Source organism: Macrotis lagotis, chromosome 8 (genome assembly GCF_037893015.1).
Source record: "Macrotis lagotis isolate mMagLag1 chromosome 8, bilby.v1.9.chrom.fasta, whole genome shotgun sequence".
In the NCBI taxonomy this organism is placed as follows: domain Eukaryota; kingdom Metazoa; phylum Chordata; class Mammalia; order Peramelemorphia; family Peramelidae; genus Macrotis; species Macrotis lagotis.
In genome coordinates this window covers 51,873,069-51,895,111 of record NC_133665.1, presented here as the reverse complement: position 1 = coordinate 51,895,111, position 22,043 = coordinate 51,873,069, and the positions used below count along the sequence as shown (strand labels likewise).

General features: G+C 41.7%; 2 protein-coding genes across 13 annotated transcripts in view; one reads left to right on the top strand and one right to left on the bottom strand.

Annotated features, from left to right (window-relative positions):
• NPRL3 (NPR3 like, GATOR1 complex subunit) overlaps positions 1–20,598 on the top strand; it is a 124,546-nt gene extending 103,948 nt beyond the window's left edge. For 5 of the 10 annotated variants that reach the window (XM_074196975.1, XM_074196976.1, XM_074196977.1 and 2 more), the window contains 3 exons: positions 2,510–2,699; positions 5,241–5,433; positions 10,799–20,596. In XM_074196975.1, coding sequence (XP_074053076.1) covers positions 2,510–2,699; positions 5,241–5,433; positions 10,799–10,964 — 549 coding nt within the window. In that variant the 3' untranslated portion in view covers positions 10,965–20,596. Of the gene's footprint in view, positions 1–2,509; positions 2,700–5,240; positions 5,434–7,273 lie in introns of all 10 variants that reach the window. The other 5 variants (XM_074196978.1, XM_074196979.1, XM_074196969.1 and 2 more) reach the window with 3 other exon arrangements.
• MPG (N-methylpurine DNA glycosylase) overlaps positions 1,940–22,043 on the bottom strand; it is a 76,027-nt gene continuing 55,923 nt past the window's right edge. For all 3 annotated transcript variants that reach the window (XM_074196981.1, XM_074196982.1, XM_074196980.1), the window contains one exon: positions 1,940–12,854. In XM_074196981.1, coding sequence (XP_074053082.1) covers positions 12,475–12,854 — 380 coding nt within the window. In that variant the 3' untranslated portion in view covers positions 1,940–12,474. The remainder of the gene's footprint in view (positions 12,855–22,043) is intronic.

The following is a 22,043-nucleotide window of genomic DNA, read 5'->3' as shown; positions in this document are numbered from 1 at the left end:
CAACTGATAGAGATAATTTAAAAATTATAGGGCTACCTGAAAATCATGATCAGGGCAAAAAACCTAGACTTCATTTCTCAAGAAATTCTCCAGGAAAATTTCTCTGATATCCTAGAAGCAGAGGGTAAAATAGAAATTAAGAGAATGCAATGATCACCTCCTGAAAGAGATCCCAAATGAAAACTCCCAGGAATATTGAGCCAAATTTCAGAACTCCCAAGTCAAGGAGAAAATATTACAAGCAGCCAAAAAGAAGCAATTCAGATATCATGAATCTACAAGATTTTGCAGCTTCTACATTAAGGGCTTGTAGAGGAATATGATTTTTTTGGAAGGCAAAAGTCCTTGGATTACAACTGAGAATCAACTATGCAACAAAACTGAACATCCTCTTTTAGGGGAAAAGATGAACATTCAATGAAATAGAGGAATTTCAAATTTCCTGTTGAAACAACCAGAGCTGAACAGAAAGTTTGATCTTCATGCTCAGGACTAAGGTGGAGCACAGAGAAGGTGGATAGGAAGGGCAAATCATGAGGGATTTAATGATGCTGAACTATGTTCCTGCTTGGGAAAATGATACTGACAACTCGTGAACCTTATTAGGGTAGTTAGAAGGCACATATATAGACAAGGCACAGGAGGAAACTGAATATGAAGGTATAATATATTAAAAAGATGGAGTTAATGGATGAGAAAGGAATGTACTGGGAGAAAATGAAAGGAGAAGTAGAATGGGCTAAGTTATTTTACATAAAAGAAGCAAGAAAAAGCTTTTGCAATGGAGTGGAGGGCAGAAAGAGATGGGAAGAATGAATGAAGTTTCACTTCCAGCAGAATTGACTCAGAGAGGGGCGGGGGAGGGGAGAGAGTATAACGGAGAAGAGAGGAAAGATCATGGGAAAGGGTAGCCAGATACCACACACTTTTGAGGAGGAAAAGGGAAAAAGGAAAGAGTATAGAATAAATGGGGGTGGGGGGGGAAATAGGATGGAGGGAAATATAATTAGCAGTAGCAACCTGGGAAAAACATTGAAGCAGTTTCCCTGATGGACTTATGGTAAAGAATGCTATCTAATCCCAAAGACAGCTGATAGTATATGAATGCAGACTGCAGCACACTTTTTGTTTCTCTCACTTTTTTTTTTCTTGAGGTTTCTCTTTCCTGGGGGGGAGATTATTTTTACTTTTATAACACAACTATTGTAGTAATGTGAAAAAATCAAAAGTAAAGTGATTTAAAGAAAAAAATGAATAAGAATGAGAAGAGTCTTGAGGCAGGGACCCCAAACAGTCTATTGCAGTATTCTAGGTAAGAGGTGAGAAGGGAGAGTCTGAGCTAGACTGTTGACTATGGGAGAAGAGGGAAGGAGATGGGGAGGTATGAAACATTGTGGAGGTAGAAATTACAAGATTTGGCAAAATGAGGAAAAGTCAGGACTCTAGGATAATATCAGCATTGTGAACCTGTATGATCATGATATATACGTGGTCAACCAACAAAGGAGAGTGAGAAGGGGGAAAACAGTGTTATAGAAACTCAAACAAGAGTTAGTATTGAGGATGACAGGGTGTTGCATAATGTTAGGTGTTACAATGGTCAAGAAGGTCAAGGACTGACAAAAGGTCATCAGATTTAGCAATTAGATTATTGGTTTATTTAGTAGAGAGCAGTTTTAGTTGAGTGGTAAAGTCCTAAGCCATACTACCCAAGGACTGAAAAACAAAGTTGAAGAGTGAAAACAGTGAGTTTAGATATCTTTTTCTAGGAGTTTAGTGTAATAAAAGAGAATAAGATGTTAGCCTGAGAGGATAGTAGGATCTAGTAAAGTTGTTTTTGTTTAAGATTGGAGATTTAAATATATTTGTAGTAAGTTGGGAAGGAATCAAATAGATTAAAGATTAGAAATGGAGTGATTATGGGGACAATCTGGTGGAGAAGAAGGGAGGCACTGGGATCAAGAGAACATGAAAGGGGTGGCTAGGTGGCACAGTGGATAAAGCACCGGCCCTGGAGTCAGGAGTACCTGGGTTCAAATCCGGTCTCAGACACTTAATAATTGCCTAGCTGTGTGGCCTTGGGCAAGACGCTTAACCACATTTGCCTTGCAAAAACATAAAAAAGAGAGAGAGAGAGAACATGAAAAGAAGAATCACCTTTTTATCAGAGACTAGATTTAGAGACTGGTTGGTGTCAAGGAATTTAGAAATGGAGAGAAGAGAGAACTCTTGGCAAATAGTCTCCATTTTCTTAGTCGTATGGGGTGTGACCCTTAGCTGAGAAGGTGGATTCCAGGCCTGTCATCAGGAGAAATGTGAGTCCACATAGCTGGAGGCAGCAGTTTATGTCTAAATGTGTTTAAAAAGTGCATGTGACCCAGATCTTCCTCAAGGTTTGATAACAAAGTGCTGTCATTCTTCTTTTCTGGGCCTGACTCTTGTCACTGATGTTTGGTTTTTCCTCCTTCTTTATGTTTTCCCTTATGAAATTCCCCTACTGTCTTTGTAGACACAACTCATCCAGATGGTGATTTGGATGCTTCAGCATAGGCTTCTGATCCAACTGCACACATATGTTTGCCTGATGGTGCCCCCCAACGAAGAAGAGAGTCGAACACGAGAGGAAGATGTCCCTTTTACTGCCCGAGTCGGAGGCAGGAGTCTCAGCACACCCAATGCCCTGAGCTTTGGTTCACCAAGTAGGATTGTCTTTCTTGATATCCTAGCTATCTTGATATCCTAGCCTCAGAAAGGAGAGGGAGCCTAGTAACGTCCCTATCCCCAGGAAGATGTGAAGAATGCCCTGATATCTGGACTCCCACTTCTCATGTCCCTGGCCTTGGGAACTGGGATTATGACAGCTTGGTTTGCATGTGCAGTTGTGTATCCAATAGAGAGCAAATACTTGTGGTTGCCGGCCTTGTCTTAGGAACTCCTTCCAAACTCTCTGCAGCATTTGCCTAGACTCAGACTGAATCTCCCCAGTCCTTTGCTCAAACCTCAGAACTACAGAGGGAGTGAAGCCAAATAGCTTGGACATGGGCTCTAAGCGTTCTCATTTTAGTCACTTCTGATTGATCCTTCCTCCTTGGGAATCTTCCATATGTTAGCTAAAGTAATATATTTTTATCCTGACCCCAAGAGCATTAGGGGCCTTTCCTCAGTCACTGTCTGCTCTTTCAAACCAATGAGTCATAATCATTTTAATGAAAGGATTTATAGTGTTCCATAGAAGTTGATTAGTTAACATTTTCTATATCAGGGGCAGCCCACTAAATTTTTTGGTCTGGACAACCACAGGTGGGACTTGACATTCAATAAAAATCTAGGAGTTTTTAGGGACAAATTAATTAAATGTATGACCAAATATAGTAGCGTAATTTTTAAGTTGATAATTTTGTATGGCCCTTGAATGATGTTTTAAATATCCAAATGGCCCTTGGCAGGAAAAAGTTTCCCCACTCTTGTTCTGTATATCCTCCTGAATTCTTTGCCACAGCTCATCTTGTGGTTTGAGGCTATGTCCTTCCCTTTGGGGTCTTAAGTAGAGACTCCACAGCCTTGAAACCTTTCTTAGACCTGGAGCTCTCCCCTCTGCTTTCCTCCAACCCACAGAGGATGTGTCTGGCTCCAAGACTGTAAAGTAAGGGCTGAAGTTGATAGAAAGCACTTATTCCCTTAAAATAAGATTGATGTTATTCTTACTATTAAAAATAACTCAGGAGGGCAGGTAGGTGGCGCAGTGGATAAAGCACCGGCCCTGGAGTCAGGAGTACCTGGGTTCAAATCCGGTCTCAGACACTTATCATTACCTAGCTGTGTGGCCTTGGGCAAGCCACTTAACACCATTTGCCTTGCAAAAACCTTTAAAAAAAATAAATAAAAATAACTCATAAGATTCCTAGAGCCCCAAATAATCCCTACAACCCCAGGAAGTAGATGGTACAGATATTGTTAATCCCTATTTTCCATTCAAAGGGATGAAGTTACATGCTTGTGTCCAAGAGTTCTATGCCTCAAGGCTTGGCTTTGACCTTAAATCTGCAGACTCATAACCCAGCATGGTCTCTTATCTATAAAACTGCCTGAGATAATCCTGTTGACCTCTCCCAGAAGAGCAGGATCCTAGGGGTGTGTCCAGAAGACCCATGGTCTGAGCCAAGGGCTGGGAAAACAAGGACCTAGATGTCAGATTTTCTTCACATTCATAGAGGCCATAGTTGAACTAGACCTTTCCTAGAGTACTTATTTGAGGAGATATTGATCTCTAGAAGTCCTCGGTCCAAAAATAAAAAAAAAATACCAGCCAAACTACCTTTTCATTCAAGCTGAGACTGATTTTTAACAATTCATTAGAATACATGCATTTCAGTGAATATATTCCTTTCAAATGGAAGCTATGTTGAAATTCCATCTTTGTTGGTGGTATTCTGAGTTCTTAGGCCATTTAGAATCCACACAAAAGAATCAGTCTCATTATTACCCTCATACTTCTTTAAAACAAATAAACAGGGGCAGCTAGGTGGCACAGTGGATTAGAGCACTGGCCCTGGAGTCAGGAGTACCTGAGTTCAAATCTGGCCTCAAGACACTTAATAATTACCTAGCTGTGTGGCCTTGGGCAAGCCACTTAACCCCATTGCCTTGCAAAAAAAAAAAAACACTTAAAAAATAATTAAAAAAAAATCCAAAACCTGTATTTCCTAGCAGGATTCCTGTAATTGCTAGACTTGGCTCCAAAAAAAAAAAATCATTTATCTGTTTCCAGTCTTTCCCCCACCAAAGCTGAAGATGGGATTTCATTGGAGATCATTTCAATTTCAATATTTGCTAGGTTTTATAGGGAATTCCCAAATAGACTGAGCAATAGCAGCAACTCTTGGCTAAATGCATGTCTTCCCAAAGGGACTATTTGGAAGGCCAACACTCAGATGGATATTTTAGTTCTGAATGTTTCTTACAAAATTAGGTATAACATCTAGTATGAGCCTAAATCTGCAAAAGAAATCTCTGAGCTCCTTACCCCACCTTTTCTTATCTCTAAAAATGGGAAAATGTCTCCTTGTTTTTCAAACCTGCCATTGAAAGACTGTAGATAGCAACTTGTTTCCATTCTAAGACTTATCTGTGACTTTTATGATCTTAGGTTTAAAGCTGAAAGGGAGCATAGAAATTTTCTTAGTCCTGTCACAGCAAAGTCTTAAGGTGCTGTCAACCTGACCCCATGTTCTTTCCTATAGCCAGCAGCGATGACATGACCCTCACAAGTCCCAGCATGGAGAACTCCAGTGCTGAGCTGCTCCCCAGTGGAGACTCACCCTTAAATAAAAGGATGACTGAGAATCTGTTGGCTAGTTTGTCAGAGCATGAGCGGGAAGCCATCCTCAATGTCCCTGCTGCTCAGAACCCTGAAGATCTCCGCATGTTTGCCAGGTGGGAGTTTTGGTGTGAAATTTACTCATTAGACAAAAAGGAGATAAAGACTTTTGGGCAGATTAGTGACTTGGAAAAATGTATGCTTGTAAAGACTAACCTAATAAGCAGTAATGTAAGATGAATTGGAGTTGGGAAGAGAAAAATATGTTGGATGGTTGTTGCTCTGGCTCAGGCAAATGTATTAGAGCCTCAACTAAAGTGGTCAGAGCTTCATAGATGTGGAGCTGGAAAGGACCTCAATGGTCAATGAGCCCCATCCTCTCACTTCACAGATAAGGAAACTGAGGCCCAGGCAGTTAAGTAAGACATAGCTAGTGTCTGTTAAAAAACCTGAACTCTTTTTCCTGCCTCCCAAATCGAGCACTCTCCCCATTGTGCCAGGTATCTTGGGAATAGAGAAGAGAGGAGGCAGTAGTGAGAGGGAGCATGGAGTTAGAATTGATAGAATTTAGACATGATAGGAAGATGAAAAATCAAGATTAGGAAATTGACAGAAATGATGAAGTCGGCAAAAAGGGTAAGGTTGAACTGGGGAGTTTCAGGTGTAGGTCTGGCTTCTAATGCAGTCAGATTCAATTTGGGGTAGGTGATCTGAATAAAGGGGGCAACTGAAGCAATACAAAAGGGTTTAAAGAGATGATTTCTAAAGATATCTAGAGTTCCATTAGTTAGTGACTCCTTGTGCAAAACCTCTATAGTTCTCTGGGAAAATTAACCCTTTGTTTTAAAAATAAACTTTAAGAAAAAAAGACCAGCTGTGCCCTAGAGCTGATATTGAAATCCTGCAGGAAGAGCTTTTGTTGATCCAAGGTCTAAATCTGTTCATCAGGTCCAGATCCTGTTAGTTAGCATTTGGCTTTTTACTTATAAGTTAAAGGCAGACTAATGAGCAACTATTTACCTCAGAGAAAATGTGCATCAGTACCTCACTTCTAGGAGTTTTGAGGGTTTCATTTCTATAAAAAAGGAATTAATTTTAGGTACATAATAACATTTAGTTGGGTTGCTACGCTAGCCTGTCTTAGAAAAAAAGTCATTCCAAGTCTCTTTACCTGCTGCTTTAGGTTATTAAGGAACAAATAGCATTTTCATTTCCTCCCAATTTCTCAGGAACATATCTCTTGGCAAAGTGAGGTATATTTGTCTTCTTCTAGATATACCTACAGCAGAGAGAATCTGAGCTCCTCTATAAAAGTAATTTGATTAATTAGAACCAAAGAAGGAAATGTAACACACAGCCCCTCCACTCTCACACTCTCTCTCTCTCTCATAATAAATAAGCAACTTTGCCTGACTTCTTAACCATGTGCCTGTGAACCTATCTTGGTATGACCAGTGGAAAAAACTAAACCAAACCATGAGATTAAGAGTGAAGAGGGACAGCTAGGTGGCACCAGTGGATAGAGCACCGGCCCTGGAGTCAGGAGTACCTGAGTTCAAATCCAGCTTCAGACACTTAATAATTACCTAGCTGTGTGCCTTGGGCAAGCCACTTAACCCTATTGCCTTGTAAAAACCTCAAAAAAAAAAAAGTGAAGAACTGGGTTCTGTTTTTGATTTGGCTTCTCAGCTGCTGTATAAGCATAGACAGAATTGCCTATTTCTCTGAGTCTCCTTTTCCTCATTTTTAAGATGATTCTGCCCTCCTTAATGCAGGATAAAATGGAATAATGGAATAAAGCTTGTTTGAGAAACAGAAATAGAGGGTGATAAATTTAGAAAGCCCTCTGGAAAAATTACATTCTATGTCAAAATTAGATATTTTGTGAATAGTTTTTGTTGGCAAGGTAGAAAGGACTGTCAGTCCAATCCCTTTATCCATATACTGTCCATTTAGGATTAACTCTGCCACTGCAGTAAGAGACCTACAGAGCTGACCAAAAGAGAGAACCTGTGACAGCGCTATTCAAAATTGTCAGGAAGCTCTAAGAATTGAGTTCAAGTCCTGCCTCTGGCATAAACTGACTGTAGGGGAGTGATAAGAGGCTGGCTTTTCTGGGGTAAAGGCTGCTCCTCCACCTTTGAGGGCCATCTTCCCCCCAGCTCACCCAAGGCTCCAAGAAGCTGTAGCATGTGCAGCAGCCATACCCAGAAGAACTGAAACAGCCAAGGGACTGAACCAGAGTGAGGTCGAAGACCTCAAACCCATCAGTGAGGTGGGGAGCAGGGGAAGGTGTCTCCCATGCATGGATGATGGGCAGATAAGAATAAGCTGTTCCAATGGCCATGAAGGGACTGCAGCAAGGTAGAGCTTGACCAGACAGCAAAGATTCTGAGGTCATCCATTGCATCCTAGACCATGACCAGTCATCCTGGACTTTGACAACTCTGGAAGAGAGTGAGACTGATGACTTTGACTCTGCCTTACCCTGTGATGTTATTTGTCCTCTTTACACACAAAGGATGAACAGCAGCTGACCAGGTGACCCTGGGCAAGTCACTAATCTTCCCCAGTCTCCAAGCACCTGAGACTAGCAGAGAATGTGCTAGTCCACTTCATGTCCCACCAGACGTTCCCTGCACCATTGAAATCACAGGTCCTGGAGGCGGCTAGGTGGCGCAGTGAATAGAACACCAGCCTTGGAGTCAGGAGTACATGGGTTCAAATCCGACCTCAGACACTTAATCTATTACCCTAGACGTGTGGCCTTGGGCAAGCCACTTAACCCCATTGCCTTGAAAAAGCTAAAAAAAAAAAAGAAAAAAAGAAATCACAGATCCTGGTCCTGACCCTCTTTCATGCTAATGCAATTTGTGTTCCCTGAGGACTTGCCAACTGAAAGGAAGCAGGGACCCAGAAGTATGTATGTAAATGGCAGAGGGAAACCAGTATAGTTGTGAACATGAGGAAAATGTGCCCTAAAGGACTCGGGTCTGAACATGAGTACTATCACCTTCCTCATCATGGAATAATGTGGGCTGGACCTGATGAAGTGTCTTCCATTTCTTAGATTGTGTATTAGTTTGGATCCTAGTCCCTTACTGCTTAGTCAGGCCTGGTGGGTCCAGCAGACACTTTAAGAGTAGACAAAGTTAGGGAGACAACCACCATCTGAGCAAAATCTGCTCTGCTGGGTAGCTTGGTTGGGGGGGGGGCTGGGGAAGAGGGAACTGGCCATCAGAGGAGCTGATGGAACTCTCCAGACCTTGAGGAGTTTTCTTTCCTCTACATATCCTCCTCTCAGCTTGGTGCCCACTCCAGCAAAGCTCTTCAGTTCAAGAATTTTCTTTGCCTTTATCTGAGAGGTGCTTAGATGGATATAGTTCTGAGCCTGCTCTGCATTCTGAGTGCCCTAGGGCCGCCCTGCTGAGGAATCTGAATGAGACTGAAGGGGCCATGCCAAAGGACTAAGTGGGAAAGCAGCATACAAACTGAGAGCAGAAAAGGCTGGATAATAGAGGGAGCTAGTTCAGCCCAGCCCCAGGGCTACTTGGGAGACAGGGAGATGTCACAGAAATGGCCCCAGCAGCCTTAGCTTTCTAGCGGGATAGCTGCATTCCCAGTTTGGGAAGTGGGGACAAGGAGAAAAATTTCCCAGAAAAGCAGTCCTTCATCAAATGTGTTCTGACTGGAACCTGGCACTAATCACATAATCTTCTCATGACTGAAGGAAGAGGGATCATGTGTGTCTTGGTTACCCACCTTCCCTGAATCTGTGTGTCTAGGCAGTTCAGAGGGAAACATACAAGTCATTGTCATGCTCATCATTTGACATGAAATAAAATGGGTGCAAGAGGTAGGATGGAAAGAGGTCTGTGAAAGATCTGAGTCTTCGTACCACTGTTTACCAACTATGTAACCTTTTTAACCTTTAACTTTTCTGTGCCTTTCAGTTCTTTTTATTTGTTTATAATTACACATAGGAATAATTTTTAACCATCATTTTTAAAAATTTTAAGTTCCAAATTCTCTACCTCTCTTCTTTCCCTCACTCCTCATAAAAGCAAACAATTTGATGTAAATTATACACTTTTAGTCATGCAAAACATTTTCATATTTCATGCAAAAGAAAAACATAGAACGAAAGAAAACAAGTAAAAGTATGTTTCAATCAGCATTCAGAATCCATCAGTTCTTTTTCTGAAAATGGATAGCATTTTTCATCTTAGGGCACTCTGAGAATAGCTAAGTGCTACATATAATGTTCTCTTGATTTTGCTCATTTTACTTTGCATCAGTTCATAAAAGTCTTTACAGAGGGGCGGCTAGGTGGCGCAATGGATAAAGCACCGGCTCTGGAGTCAGGAGTACCTGGGTTCAAATCAGTCTCAAGACACTTAATAATTACCTAGCTGTGTGGCCTTGGGCAAGCCACTTCAACCCTGTTTGCCTTGCAAAAACCTAAAAAAAAAAAAAGTCTTTACAGGATTTTTGAAACTTGTCATTTCATATGGCACAACAGTATTCCATCATAATCCACAGCTTGTTTAGCCATTTCCCAATTGATGGGTATCCCCTCAATTTCCAGTTCTTTGCCACCACAACATTTTTGTACATATAAGTCCTTTTCCTTTGTTTGGGATCTCTGGGAGGCAGACCTAGTTAGTAGTGGTATTTTAGGGTCAAAAAGTATGCACAGTTTGATTGCCCTTTGGGCATAGATTCAAATTGCACTTCAGAATGGTTGGATCATGATGTTCACAACTTCTCCAATTAGTGTCCCAATTTGTCTCTGTCATAATTTCTTCAATTGTCAGAAGGAAATAATTATCTCTATTATTATAAGATGATATACGTTCAAGCCATTTTCAAACTTTATAAAAAGCACTATATAAATGCCAGCATGATATAGTGGTTAGAAAAGCCAAAACTGATCCAGGAAGATCTAAGTTTGTCCCAATTTCTAATTCATACTGACTGGGTGACCCTGGCAAGTCATTTTACTTTCCAGTATCCCAGAAAACTAAAAGTTGCTGGAGTTACCCATATCAATGAAATCACAAGTCCAGTACAGAATTAAGATTTCAATTATTCCTGAGAGGGTGGATGGTTATAAAAACCAAGAGAGGAAATTTACATGAATGCAACACAAATGCCATTTTTATAACTGAGGCCAGCAGAGACCTTGTATAAAGTTGTGAACCAACTGGTGACAAGACCGGCAAACCCTCTGACATCATAAGGTAGACAGGGCATTGGCCCTTAAGTCAGAAAGACCTGTATTTAAATCTTACCTCTGATGTTTATTACCTCTGTGACCATGGACAAGGTCTCAAATTCCTCCTCAGTAAAATGAGTGGATTGACTCAAAAATGGCTTTTGACATTCCTTCTTGTTCTAGATCTATAGTTCTATGCTCTAGGAAGGACTTCTCAGATGAAAAGTGCTGTCAAAATTTACTAATTTTTTCTTCCCTCTTAGGCTATTACATTATTTCCGGGGACGCCATCACCTAGAAGAGATAATGTACAATGAAAACATGCGACGATCCCAGTTGCTAATGCTCTTTGACAAGTTCCGAAGTGTGCTGGTGGTCACTAATCATGAGGACCCAGTTATCTCAGTATTCCAATCACTCCTAAAATGAAAGGGTAACAAGTTAGCCCACTGTTCAGAGAAGCACTCATCCTAGTGAATTCTTTGAGCCACCAAGAAGATGGGGAGGCATTCCACAAAAAAGGGTAGTTTCACTTCCAGCTCCAACTTGGCTCTTCCTTTTAATTCCTTCTTTTGAGAAACATCAGTGACTTTGTGGGCTCCTAAAGAATATAGTATTGGTGGGATCTAAAGATCCACTAAAGACTTTTAATTCTGGAGGAAAGACTATTTGATGACTCAGTTCAGCTTAAGGAAAAAGCCTTGAAATATGGCTTTAACTCATATGTCGGTTTCATAATCTGGGATCACCTTATGGGCTTCAGCTCAGCTTGAACCTGCTGCTAGACTGTAACCATCAGTGCTTCTTCTTAGTGTGGCCAGTCATTCCTGGACCTGTGGCCATCTTATGTATTTGCTTATCAGTCTAGGGAGAGGCCTTCCTTTCCCTGCTTGAGTAGCATATGGTTTTTGTAAGGTTCTCATAAAGGCTACTCTTTCCAACCTAACTGTGGTGCACTTCCAGAGCTAATGGGGTATTGAGGATATGAGAGGAAAATAAAAAAAACCAGGAGTCTGTTTTCTAGCTACTCTTATCTCATGGCTTTTCCCTGCCCCTTATAATTAACATTCAGCTTCTCCAAAAGAGCACCCTCCCTTAAAGTGGGGAAACAACCCCCTGATCCAGTTTTTTCCCTTGGTAATCTCATAAAAATCATTATAGAAAAAAATGGCTTAACCCTTTAGACTCCTCCTATGCAGAGTGGCTTGAATGCCTTGAGAGCGAATGTCTGCCAGGAAACCAGCAGCACTAGGCAAAGGGAAAACATGAGTTTCCCTCCATACCGTGGCAGCCACCCCTGATGAGATTCCCAGTCAATTAGGTTGTTTTTGTTAGAGCTCCCAGACTCTTTCTGTGGAATAAATACACTTTCTGTGCCATTATGGTAAAATGCTTAACTAGGTAGTGACACTGGGGCCTCTTGAGCTTAGATGGTTTTTGCATCAACTGGATAGCTGGTTAGGTTATACTGGGGCCAGAGCTTTGAAAATAACTCAGTGTCTACACTAGAATCCCTGGTAAAAACCACTTTGGTCCCCTCGGCAGTATTCTGACAAGGCATACCAGGACATCTTGACAACCAGCAAGGAAGGCATTGTGGCTCAGATGGTATATCCAAAGCTTCTTTTCCTGCAGTTTGGGCAATGTCTACAATTAGGAAATCAAATTGCTTTAAAGGAGAGGCCATGGTGGTAAGAGCCACAATCTCCCTGAAGGCTGCTGACATTCCTGCTCTGAAACATTACACTGAAAAAAATGAGACCCCAGTATGTACATGACTCGCCCAACATTGTTTTGTGGAAACAAAAATTTATTTTTCTAAACCTCTAAAAATCTTTGCTGTAGTCTAGCCAAGCCATGATCTTGACACAACATGCACTTAGCCAGCAAGTACTGAGTTCATCACCACGACCACCACCACTGAAGCTGTTTGATTTCCCTAGCTACTGGCCTGCATTTCCTGTTCTACCTTTCGATCCACCACACTGACAGAAGGGTTGCCTTGGATGTAGAATCTGAGTGGCTTTAGGGCCCATTCTCCAGCATAATTGATACCAATCCTAGGTGCTGCCACCACGGTATGTTCTTCTGGCCTTTCAGGGCCCTGCTCCAGCCAAATGGCTTCCTCTTCTGCCAGATCCCTCTGGTCAAAGCTCTTGTCAATGGCCAGGGCTTGACATAGCTTAGAAGGGCCATTGCAAAGTTCCCGATCCTTGAGGGCCCTGGCAGTTCCTTTTCGGTGGGCATTACGAAGCTGCCGCATCATCTCCAAACCTTCCACTGGCTCCAGGGAACGAAGAAGGATGCATGCCCCTTCACCTGCATACAGACAGCAAGTAAAGCCTTGGAGTTACAAGGGTTTGAGTAGAATTTTGAAAGGTTTCTACTAGTGGATCAAGGAAATGGCAGGTGGTCAGAACCTTCCCCTATCTCCACTCAAAGTCAGGGCCCAACAGTGGTATCCTTAGATAAAGGTGGGAAATTGCTGGATGGAGATTAATCTGGCAAGAGCTGTGATTTTTTATTTTCTCAAAACAGTGAAATACATTTTTAGATCGGCTAATTTATAAATTTTTATTTCAGTATTATGAGTATTCAGTAATATTCCTCTCATCAATCATGAGAGGAAAACCTTGGCTACTTCTGATCATTCTCCTCCATATTCTCCCCTTTGCTCAGGGAAACAGAACAGCAAAGCATAGACAACACCAGAGGGAAACTGATGAAAGCCAGACCCCATACCAAAGCTCTTTTCTCATTCACTTGATGAAGAAACTGTCTTCAGCATGAGTGTTCTGTTAGATCACAGTAGTCTTGGGTGCAAAGGATGAGTTTAGCAGGTGATGTGGTACCATAACTCTGTATACCCAAATATGGGACATACTTCCCCTGTCAAGAGACTGAGACTTGTCAATAGGGACAGCAGGGAAACAGAGCCTGAACGTTAGACTGTCATAAAATGAGCTGACATATTGGCTGTGATATGTGTATATGTGACCTGAATAGTACAAATTATCTATTTCCCTCTCTCTCTAGATTTTATTTTCCTCATCTGTAAAATGAGGAAGGGTGGAGACTAAAGTTTCATCTAATGAAAAAAGTCAGACCACACTAGCATTATAAGGGTACAGACAAAAAAACCTTTCTCTTAAGTCTGGACAGGTGAAATTTTGGAAAAATTTAGTTTTCATGTGTGAGTTTCAAACATAATACTTCCTTTATGGTCATCCTCCCACAGAATTCTTTACCTATTCTATACCCTTTGTGAGGAGCTTCTGGCCCTGAACTTACAAGGCTGGCCCTGGAGCCCACCAATCTCAGATTATTTTCCCTGTAAATAAAGCCACCCGGAGCCCAAGACAAGCCCTGCTTGTTGGGGAAAAACACTGGCTAGGTTTCCAGTTTGTGACCCACCCATATGTCATCTAACCTCTGTCCAGACTGGGACAAGTCAAAGAGCTGCTGACCAAACTAGAAGAATGAGAAAAGTTCTCCTGGCACCTTTTCAAAATACATTAAATGAAGGGAGAGCTCTACAGAGGTAAGGAACAGAAGCAGGTGCTGCTTCCCTAGAGCCTTGGAATCTAGGCCAGGGTTTCTAGGATCCCATGTGGCCCTTTGTTGTCAAGCATTCATGTAAATTGGTTTAAAAAGGCAAGATATCTTCGATGGGGCACTGGGAAAGAAGATCTCCTCTGAATTTTTAAGAATTGCCCCAAGGCTTTTATCCTTAGGGGACCAGAAAATAGCTAAATGATCTTTTCAGGTCTTTCCTTGTGCCATCCCACTTGTGTGTGGGGGGGTGAATCTCCAAGCAAGTCCCTCCTCTCTGAGCCTCCCTCTCCCAGCTCTAAATCCTATGATCCTTAATAGCTTCCCCCTGAAGTTCCAGGTTCTTCATGTGTAAAATTAGAATAATGCTGGTAGGGCTGTTGAGGCAAGAAATATCTGCATGCAGTCCAGAATATAATCTCATTTCAGCACTAGCAGGGATGGGGCTAAGATGAGAATTCCCTCATTGACACCTTCTGATGGGATGTGCCTTATCTGGCACAGTCTTGGACCACATTCTCACTACTCCCTACCCCCACAGTCCTAATTCCTTCCATAGTCAGGCTTCCCATATTCTTCCACCACTTTTGCCCTAGGACCCTTGCTGCTGCCTCAAGGGTATCCCTTAGGTTTGCCCACTAGTGGTCAAGAACTATAGGGTCACATATGGAAGTAAAAAAGATACAAAACCCCAACCTGTAATGGGGGTGAGGGTGGGGGTAGGGATGGAGAACAATGTCATGTCAAAATTTCTTTTGTTTTCAACTAAACCAGAACTTCTATTCATACTCTCCACAAACTTACAAGCCACCCTCCCACTTGGCTGCCCCGACAGGCTGAGAGTCTCCTGACAGGGACACAGCCCCTGGGGGACAGTCAGGCAGGCTGAGTTCAACAGAGCTCTCATGCTCAATCCAGCCTCTGGCTGACAAATTTGAGCTGCTTGAGAACAGGATATTCCTGCCCCTCCACCCCTGTGACTCACTGCCCTTGCTGCCTCCTTCCCCCAGCATCAGCCTCCTGTGGGGGCCCAGTGCTTCTGCCCCATTGCAAACTGTACTTCCCTTTTACTTCAGAAAAAATCCAGGGTGAAACATCCAGCAGAGCTAAAAGCTGTCCTTCCGGGTAGAGACTGGGAAGTATAGAAAGAAGTTGGTATTCTTGGCCTGGATGTGCCTGTAAACACCCCCTCTGCCATCAGTTTTCAAAGAATGTAAAGATATGATCAAGGCCAACAAAGCCTTGAAATTCTAGCTCCTCTGCAAATACTTCAGCAGTTCCTCAACTGCTTGTTCACATCCAAGTTTGTCCAGCAGTGGCAGAGCATCAAAGGGCAATGCCTGGCCTAATGGCTGAAGGAAACCAGGTTTAGGGGAACAGTAGCACCTCACTACCATTCCACACTCTGCTGGGGCTATGCTCCTGTCTATGGGAGACATTTCCTAGCCACATAATACATTCAGTGCTGGGACAATTTTCTCTTCATCGGTTTCCCATCCCTAAAACTGGAAAAACCTAAGAGAAAGAGAAGGCAGAAATGGGGGTCCAGAGAAATGGGCAGCTTGTCCAGTGTCATGCAAAGAAGCCAAAACTATTTGTTCCTTCAGTGAACTCAAAACAGATTCCCAATTACCCCCCCAATTTGTTGCCTCTACTTAAGACATCACCTAACATTCTCCTAAATTCTCAAATTCAAGAATCACAATTCCTCTCCTATAGTCAATTCTCAAATCTCCTTATGATAAGACTTCCCCCTTTTATCTATAACAAGTGGCCATCCAGTTTTTCCTTGAACAACTCCAAAAGGGAATGCCAATACTCCCCAAGGCAGCCAATTCTTTTGAATAGCTCTAATTGTGAAGAAATCTATTTCCAAGTTTTCAAGCTCCTTAGTTTTGTCTTCTAGCATCCAATAGGATAAGTAGAATCCTTCTGAGTATATCTAAATGTCTGAAGATAGATATGATCTGCTCTAAGTCTTCTCTATGATCAGCATCCCTAGTTCCCACAAATCTTTGTCATTATGGTTGCCCCCTGGATGCTCTCCAGCTTATGAATAATCTGACTTTGCTATCATACTTGTAAAGTGAATTTTTAAAAAAATTACTCAAGTATAAAACTTAAAGATTTATCTTTAACATATCTCATAAATCATCCAATCTTCTCTACCACCATACCCTCCTTTACTGAGGCCCTCATTACCCCTTGCCTGAACTGTTAGTTTCCTAACTTGTCTCCTTTCCTCTAGTCTCTCACTATCTAATCTATCTTAATGAACCACTCTGATCATTTTGCTCCTGAACTCAAATACCTTTAATAGTTCCCTACTTCAAGTCTAAGATACTCAATCTGATCCTACCCTACTTATCAGTTCAATAAATTAAGCTCCTCTAAGGTGGAAGGCACAATATTATGAGGATATAAAGAACAAATAAAAACACCCTCAAGAAGCTTGATTTTTACAGAGGAATATAACATATGCACTGAGGGGCGGCTAGGTGGCGTAGTGGATAAACCACCAGCCTTGGAGTCAGGAGTACCTGGGTTCAAATCTGGTCTCAGACACTTAATAATTACCTAGCTGTGTGGCCTTGGGCAAGCCACTTAACTCCATTTGCCTTGCAGCCCCCCCCCAAAAAAAAATAATATATGCACTGAGAAGTGAATCCAAGAAATATGAACAGAGAGAACATAACTAACCTGGGGAGAAAGACTTCACTAAACAGGAGATGTACAGACTTATCTCCTGCCACTGAGCATGTGATTCAATTCCTGCCAATTAAATCTCATAATCTTACTGACACACATCAAACTTCTTATTTGTTTTTGCCTTTGGTTTCACTATTCCCCTTCTCTCACATCTAATTTGCATATCTCAAACTTGCAGAACCATTCTTTGCCCTGACCAAGGACCAATGCCAATGTCATACCCTCTTGTCTATCTAGTTTGCAACAAGAAAGAATGTACACTCAATCTCAGAATCCCTCAGGTCAGGTAGCTCATCAGATTTGGGGGTTCTGATCTTTCTGTTATAATACTGTAGACTCCATAGATCTTCCCAGAAAATGAGCTAATGAAAACTGTAAAAGTTAGGCCTCCTGGGGAGACCAGAGATTACCTACAGAGAACTGATATATTTCATAGAGACTTGGCCCAAACCATCCTATGTACCCCACAATGGAGGAAGCAAGGCTTTCTGACTAGCAGTCAATCTCTATATCTACTGTAATGATATATTTATGTCTATCCAGGCCACTATTCTGACCTGGTGAAGAGACAAAAAGCTCCACCCTTAGTATTGCAGAGGTATGCTGTCAATGTAGATTCTTCTCTTTGATGTTATTCTTTTTATTCAATGAATTAAAACATGCTCTACCATTTCTGGCCAAGCTACATTCCAAATCCTATAGTCCTATAGTTTTGTCCTAACCATGCTCAAGTAAAAGATTTATCAATAATCATCAAGATCATTTATGATCACCACTGGAGACTTTGGTGACTCTCCCCTAAAGAAGTCAAGGTCCTGTTAACTCCTACCTAACCCTCAGTAGATTCACCCCTGGAAGGCAGGGGTGAATCTGCCCATTGAACAGATAGGAAACCCCAGGCCTAAAGAAGCCAAAAGAGATCACTTTGCTATAGTCACATAGCATTTATTTTTTCCCCAATAATAGCTACTCACATTCCTATAATGCTTTATAGTTTACAAACCACTTTCTTCATAAGAAGGAAACAATATAACTATTATTATCTTCTTTACAGGTAAAGAAACTGAAGTTCAGAAGTGATAGGATTTTTCCCATCATCACACAACTAGTAAAGAATATGGCAGCATTGCATTCTGACTCCAAAGTTAGTATTCTTTTCAGGACAGTCACTGTTGTTCTCTGCCTCAGTCTTTCCAACTTCCTGTCTTCCTCCTCTAGCCCAGTACCCTCCATGTGCTCTCATCAGATGGGCCTCAGTGCCTGTCTCCCTCTCTTTGCCTGGAGGAAGAATTGGAGAGAAGCAGCCACCCTGGGATGAGAATGTGTACATTCACCGACTCAGGCAATTCTTGGATGAGAGCCACTCCAACAGAATGTTAGCACTGAAAGGAACCAAAGAACTCATTCTCTAGAGAGAACCAGGCCCATCAAGGAGAGGTGACTTACCTGGGAAGGTCCCAGAGCTAATCAGTGCTAGGGCCCCTGTTTTAGATTATCTTGCCTTAATCCTTTTAGATCCTGAAGCTTGATGCCTTCTACCTTAGGCCTATAAATATGGTAGTTTTAATAGGAGCCAACTCTCCCAAGGCTGGGCAGTGGCATCCTAGAAAGAGTGAAGGGCAAGGTGGAAAAAGACCCTATACCAAAAGGTAGTTTTTGAAAGGGAGTCAGGTTCAGATCTGCAATCCAGAGTGTAAGAGACCAACACTGTGAGGTATCCAATGCAGTAACTGATGTGACTGATCCAGGAAAAGCCTGTGGTAGTTCTGAGATTGGTCTCTTTAACTTGTGATGGGCAGGGCCACCCTGAACTGGATTATTTCTAGAGGGGCTGAGCCTTGAAAAGTGTTGCAGTTTCAGTGATGTCCGGTGAGCTTAAGCTCTGGGGATCTGAGTAGTGTACTAACAGCAGAGTAGAATAGACCTAGTGACAAGAAGACATCATCCTAATGCTGAAGCTGCTGCCAATCATATCATGCTGTTGACTAATTTAAAGGAGAAAGATCTAAGAGGAAAGGCCATACTGATGATTAGTCCATTGAGAGACAGGTTTGGATGTATTGGGCAATCACATTCTGCTGTTGGGAATCACATGCCGGTTCTTGGCCAGCTGATAAGGAAGAGGAAACCAGTTCAAAGGCCAAGAAACCCCCAAAGCAGCAAAATCATCACCAATAATCCTGCTCCTATAAATCAGATCATGGGGTGGAATGGTTCTGGAAAAGGCAAATGAGAATGATATCTTTGCATAATACCCTCCTTACTATATTAAACATAATTGTGCAAGTCACATCATCATGTACAAGATAACATGGTCCTCTTCAACTACAAAGGATGAACATCACTCCCCCAAGGACAACAGGAAAACCAGTAGTCAGAGGTAAAGAAAATGAACAGAGAATTATGCCAAGGGACCAAAAGGGTTACTTGAAGAAGATAATAATGTGGCCCTCAACTCATTTCAACTTCTCTCAGAGTGGAGTGGCTAGGTGGCGCAGTGGATAGAGCACCGGCCCTGGAATCAGGAGTAACTGAGTTCAAATCTGGCCTCGGACACTTAATAATTACCTAGCTGTATGGCCTTGGGCAAGTCACTTAACCCCATTTGCCTTGTAAAAACCTAAAAAAAAAGAACTTAAAATATACAGAGAACTGAGTCAAATTTTTTTAAAAAAAGAAGCCTTTCCCCAATTGACAAATGGTCAAAGGATATGCAAAGGTAATTTACAGATGAGGAAATCAAAACAATCCATAGTCATATGAAAAGTTGCTCTAAATCACCAATTATTACAGAAATGCAAATTAAAACATCTCTGAGGTAACACCTCACACCTCTCAGACTGGCCAATATGACCAAAAAGGACAATGATTAATGTTGGAAGGGATGTGGGAAATCTGAGACACTAATACATTGTTGGTGGAACTGTGAACTCATTCAACCTTTCTGGAGAGCAATTTGGAATTATGCCCAAAAGGCAACAAAAATGTGTGTACCCTTTGATCCAGCAATACCACTACTGGGTCTATACCCTGAATAGATCATGAAAAAGGGTAAAAACACCACTTGTACAGAAATATTCATAGCAGCTCCGTTTGTGGTGGCAAAGAATTGGAAATTAAGTGAATGTCCTTCAGTTGGGGAAATGGCTTAATAAACTGGTATATGTACCTTATGGAACACTATTGTTCTATTAGAAACTGGGAAGCCTGGAAAGACTTGCATGAACTGATGCTGAGCCACATGAGCAGAACCAGAACATTGTACACCCTAACAGCAACATGGGGGTGATGATCAACCTTAATGGACTTGCTCATTCCATCAATGCAACAATCAGGTACAATTTTGGTGTTTCTGTGATGGAGAATACCATCTGTATCCAGTGAGGAGTTTGAAAAAGATCAAAGACTATTACCTTTCATTAAAAAAAAAAGTTGTCTTATGTAATTTTGCTATCTCTTATACTTTATTTTGTTTTCTTAAGGATATAATTTCTCTCATCACATTCAATTTAAATCAATGTATATACCATGGAAACAATGTAAAGACTAAGAGACTGACTTGTGTGGGGCGTGGGGGGAGGGAAGGAAGATTAGAGGGGAAAAATTGTAGAATTCAAAATAAATAAAAATCTTTTTTTTATTAAAAAAAAATAATGTGGCCCTCAACTCGGTGGAAAATTGAAAGCCATTCTCTCTGAATCCAGATATGATAGATACAACAGGGAAGGGTCTGCCCAGACAATATGGGAATCAAAGCACACATCACCAAGAAGAGAGGTGAGCCTAGGGCAAAGGAAGCACAGGAATGGAAAGGGGATCTGAGTACATCCTTATCTTGTGTAGTCCTTCTCTTGCTCATCTGCACAGACATTGTTAGAATCAATGTCATTGGAGGCTTCATTCTCAAAAGTGTTTATCCCTGGGTGGCTAGGTGGCACAGTGGATAGAGCACCGGCCTTGGAGTCAGGAATACCTGGGTTCAAATCTGGTCTCACACACTTAATAATTACCTAGCTGTATGGCCTTGGGCAAGCCACTTAACCCCATTGCCTTGCAAAAACCTAAAAAAAAAAGTGTTTATCCATGTCTTTCAATCTAATTGTAAAAAACAAGATGGAAGGTCAGTGACCTATGGAACAGTATCCCTCCCCTCCTATTCTGTAGGCATCTTAAATTCAACAAATCCAAAACTTAACTCTGTTCCCTAAAGCCTGCTACTATTCTGAACTTCCTATTACTGTTTGAATGGCAACCCCATCCTCTGTGCCCTAGGCTTGAAAACTAAGTATCATTCTCAACTCCTTATCCTTACTCCTCTATCCAATCAGCTGCTAAGTACTACTGATTTTACATTTGTAATACTTCCCAAATATGGTCCTCATTACCTCACACCTGAATTACTGTCATAGTAGCTGGTGGGTCTACCTGCTTCACTTCAGTCCATTCTCTACTCCACTGTCAAAATGATCTTCCTCGGGGCAGCTAGGTGGCACAGTGGATAAAGCACTGGCCTTGGAGTCAGGAGTACCTGGGCTCAAATCCGGCCTCAGACACTTAATAATTACCTAGTTGTGTGGCCTTGGGCAAGCCACTTAACCCCGTTTGCCTTGCAAAAAATCTAAAAAAAAATGATCTTCCTCAAGTGCAGATCTGACTATATCACCCCCTACTCAATAAACAGGCAGCTAGGTGGCACAGTCCTGCAATTAGGAAGACTTCTTCTTGAGTTCAAATCTGGTCTCAGACATTTAAAAGCTGTGTGACCCTAGACAAGTCACTTGTTTATCCCTGTTTTGCTTGTTTCCTCTTCTGTAAATGAACTGAAGAAGGAAATGGCAAACCACTCCAGGATCTTTACCAAGAAAAGCCCAAATGGGATGAAAAAAAATCAAATACCACTGAAAATGACAGAACAACAAAAATTCAATCAACTCCCAAGATTCCCCTATACCTTCAAGATAAAGAATAAATGCTCTTAGCATTTAAAGCCTTTCATGTGACCCTTTTTACCTTTCCAGTCTTCTTACAACTTCCTTCCCACTACCTGCTCTGGGATCTGGTTTCCCTACTGGTCTTGACAAAGGACAGCTCCAACTCCAGCTGGACCTCATGCCTAGAATCTTGTCCTTCCTCATTTCTACCTCCTGGCTTGACAGGTTTCTTTCAAGTTCCAGCTAAAGTTCCTCCTTCTATGAGAAGCCTTTTCTGATCCCCTTTAATATAAGTGACTTTCCTATTGGATTTTCC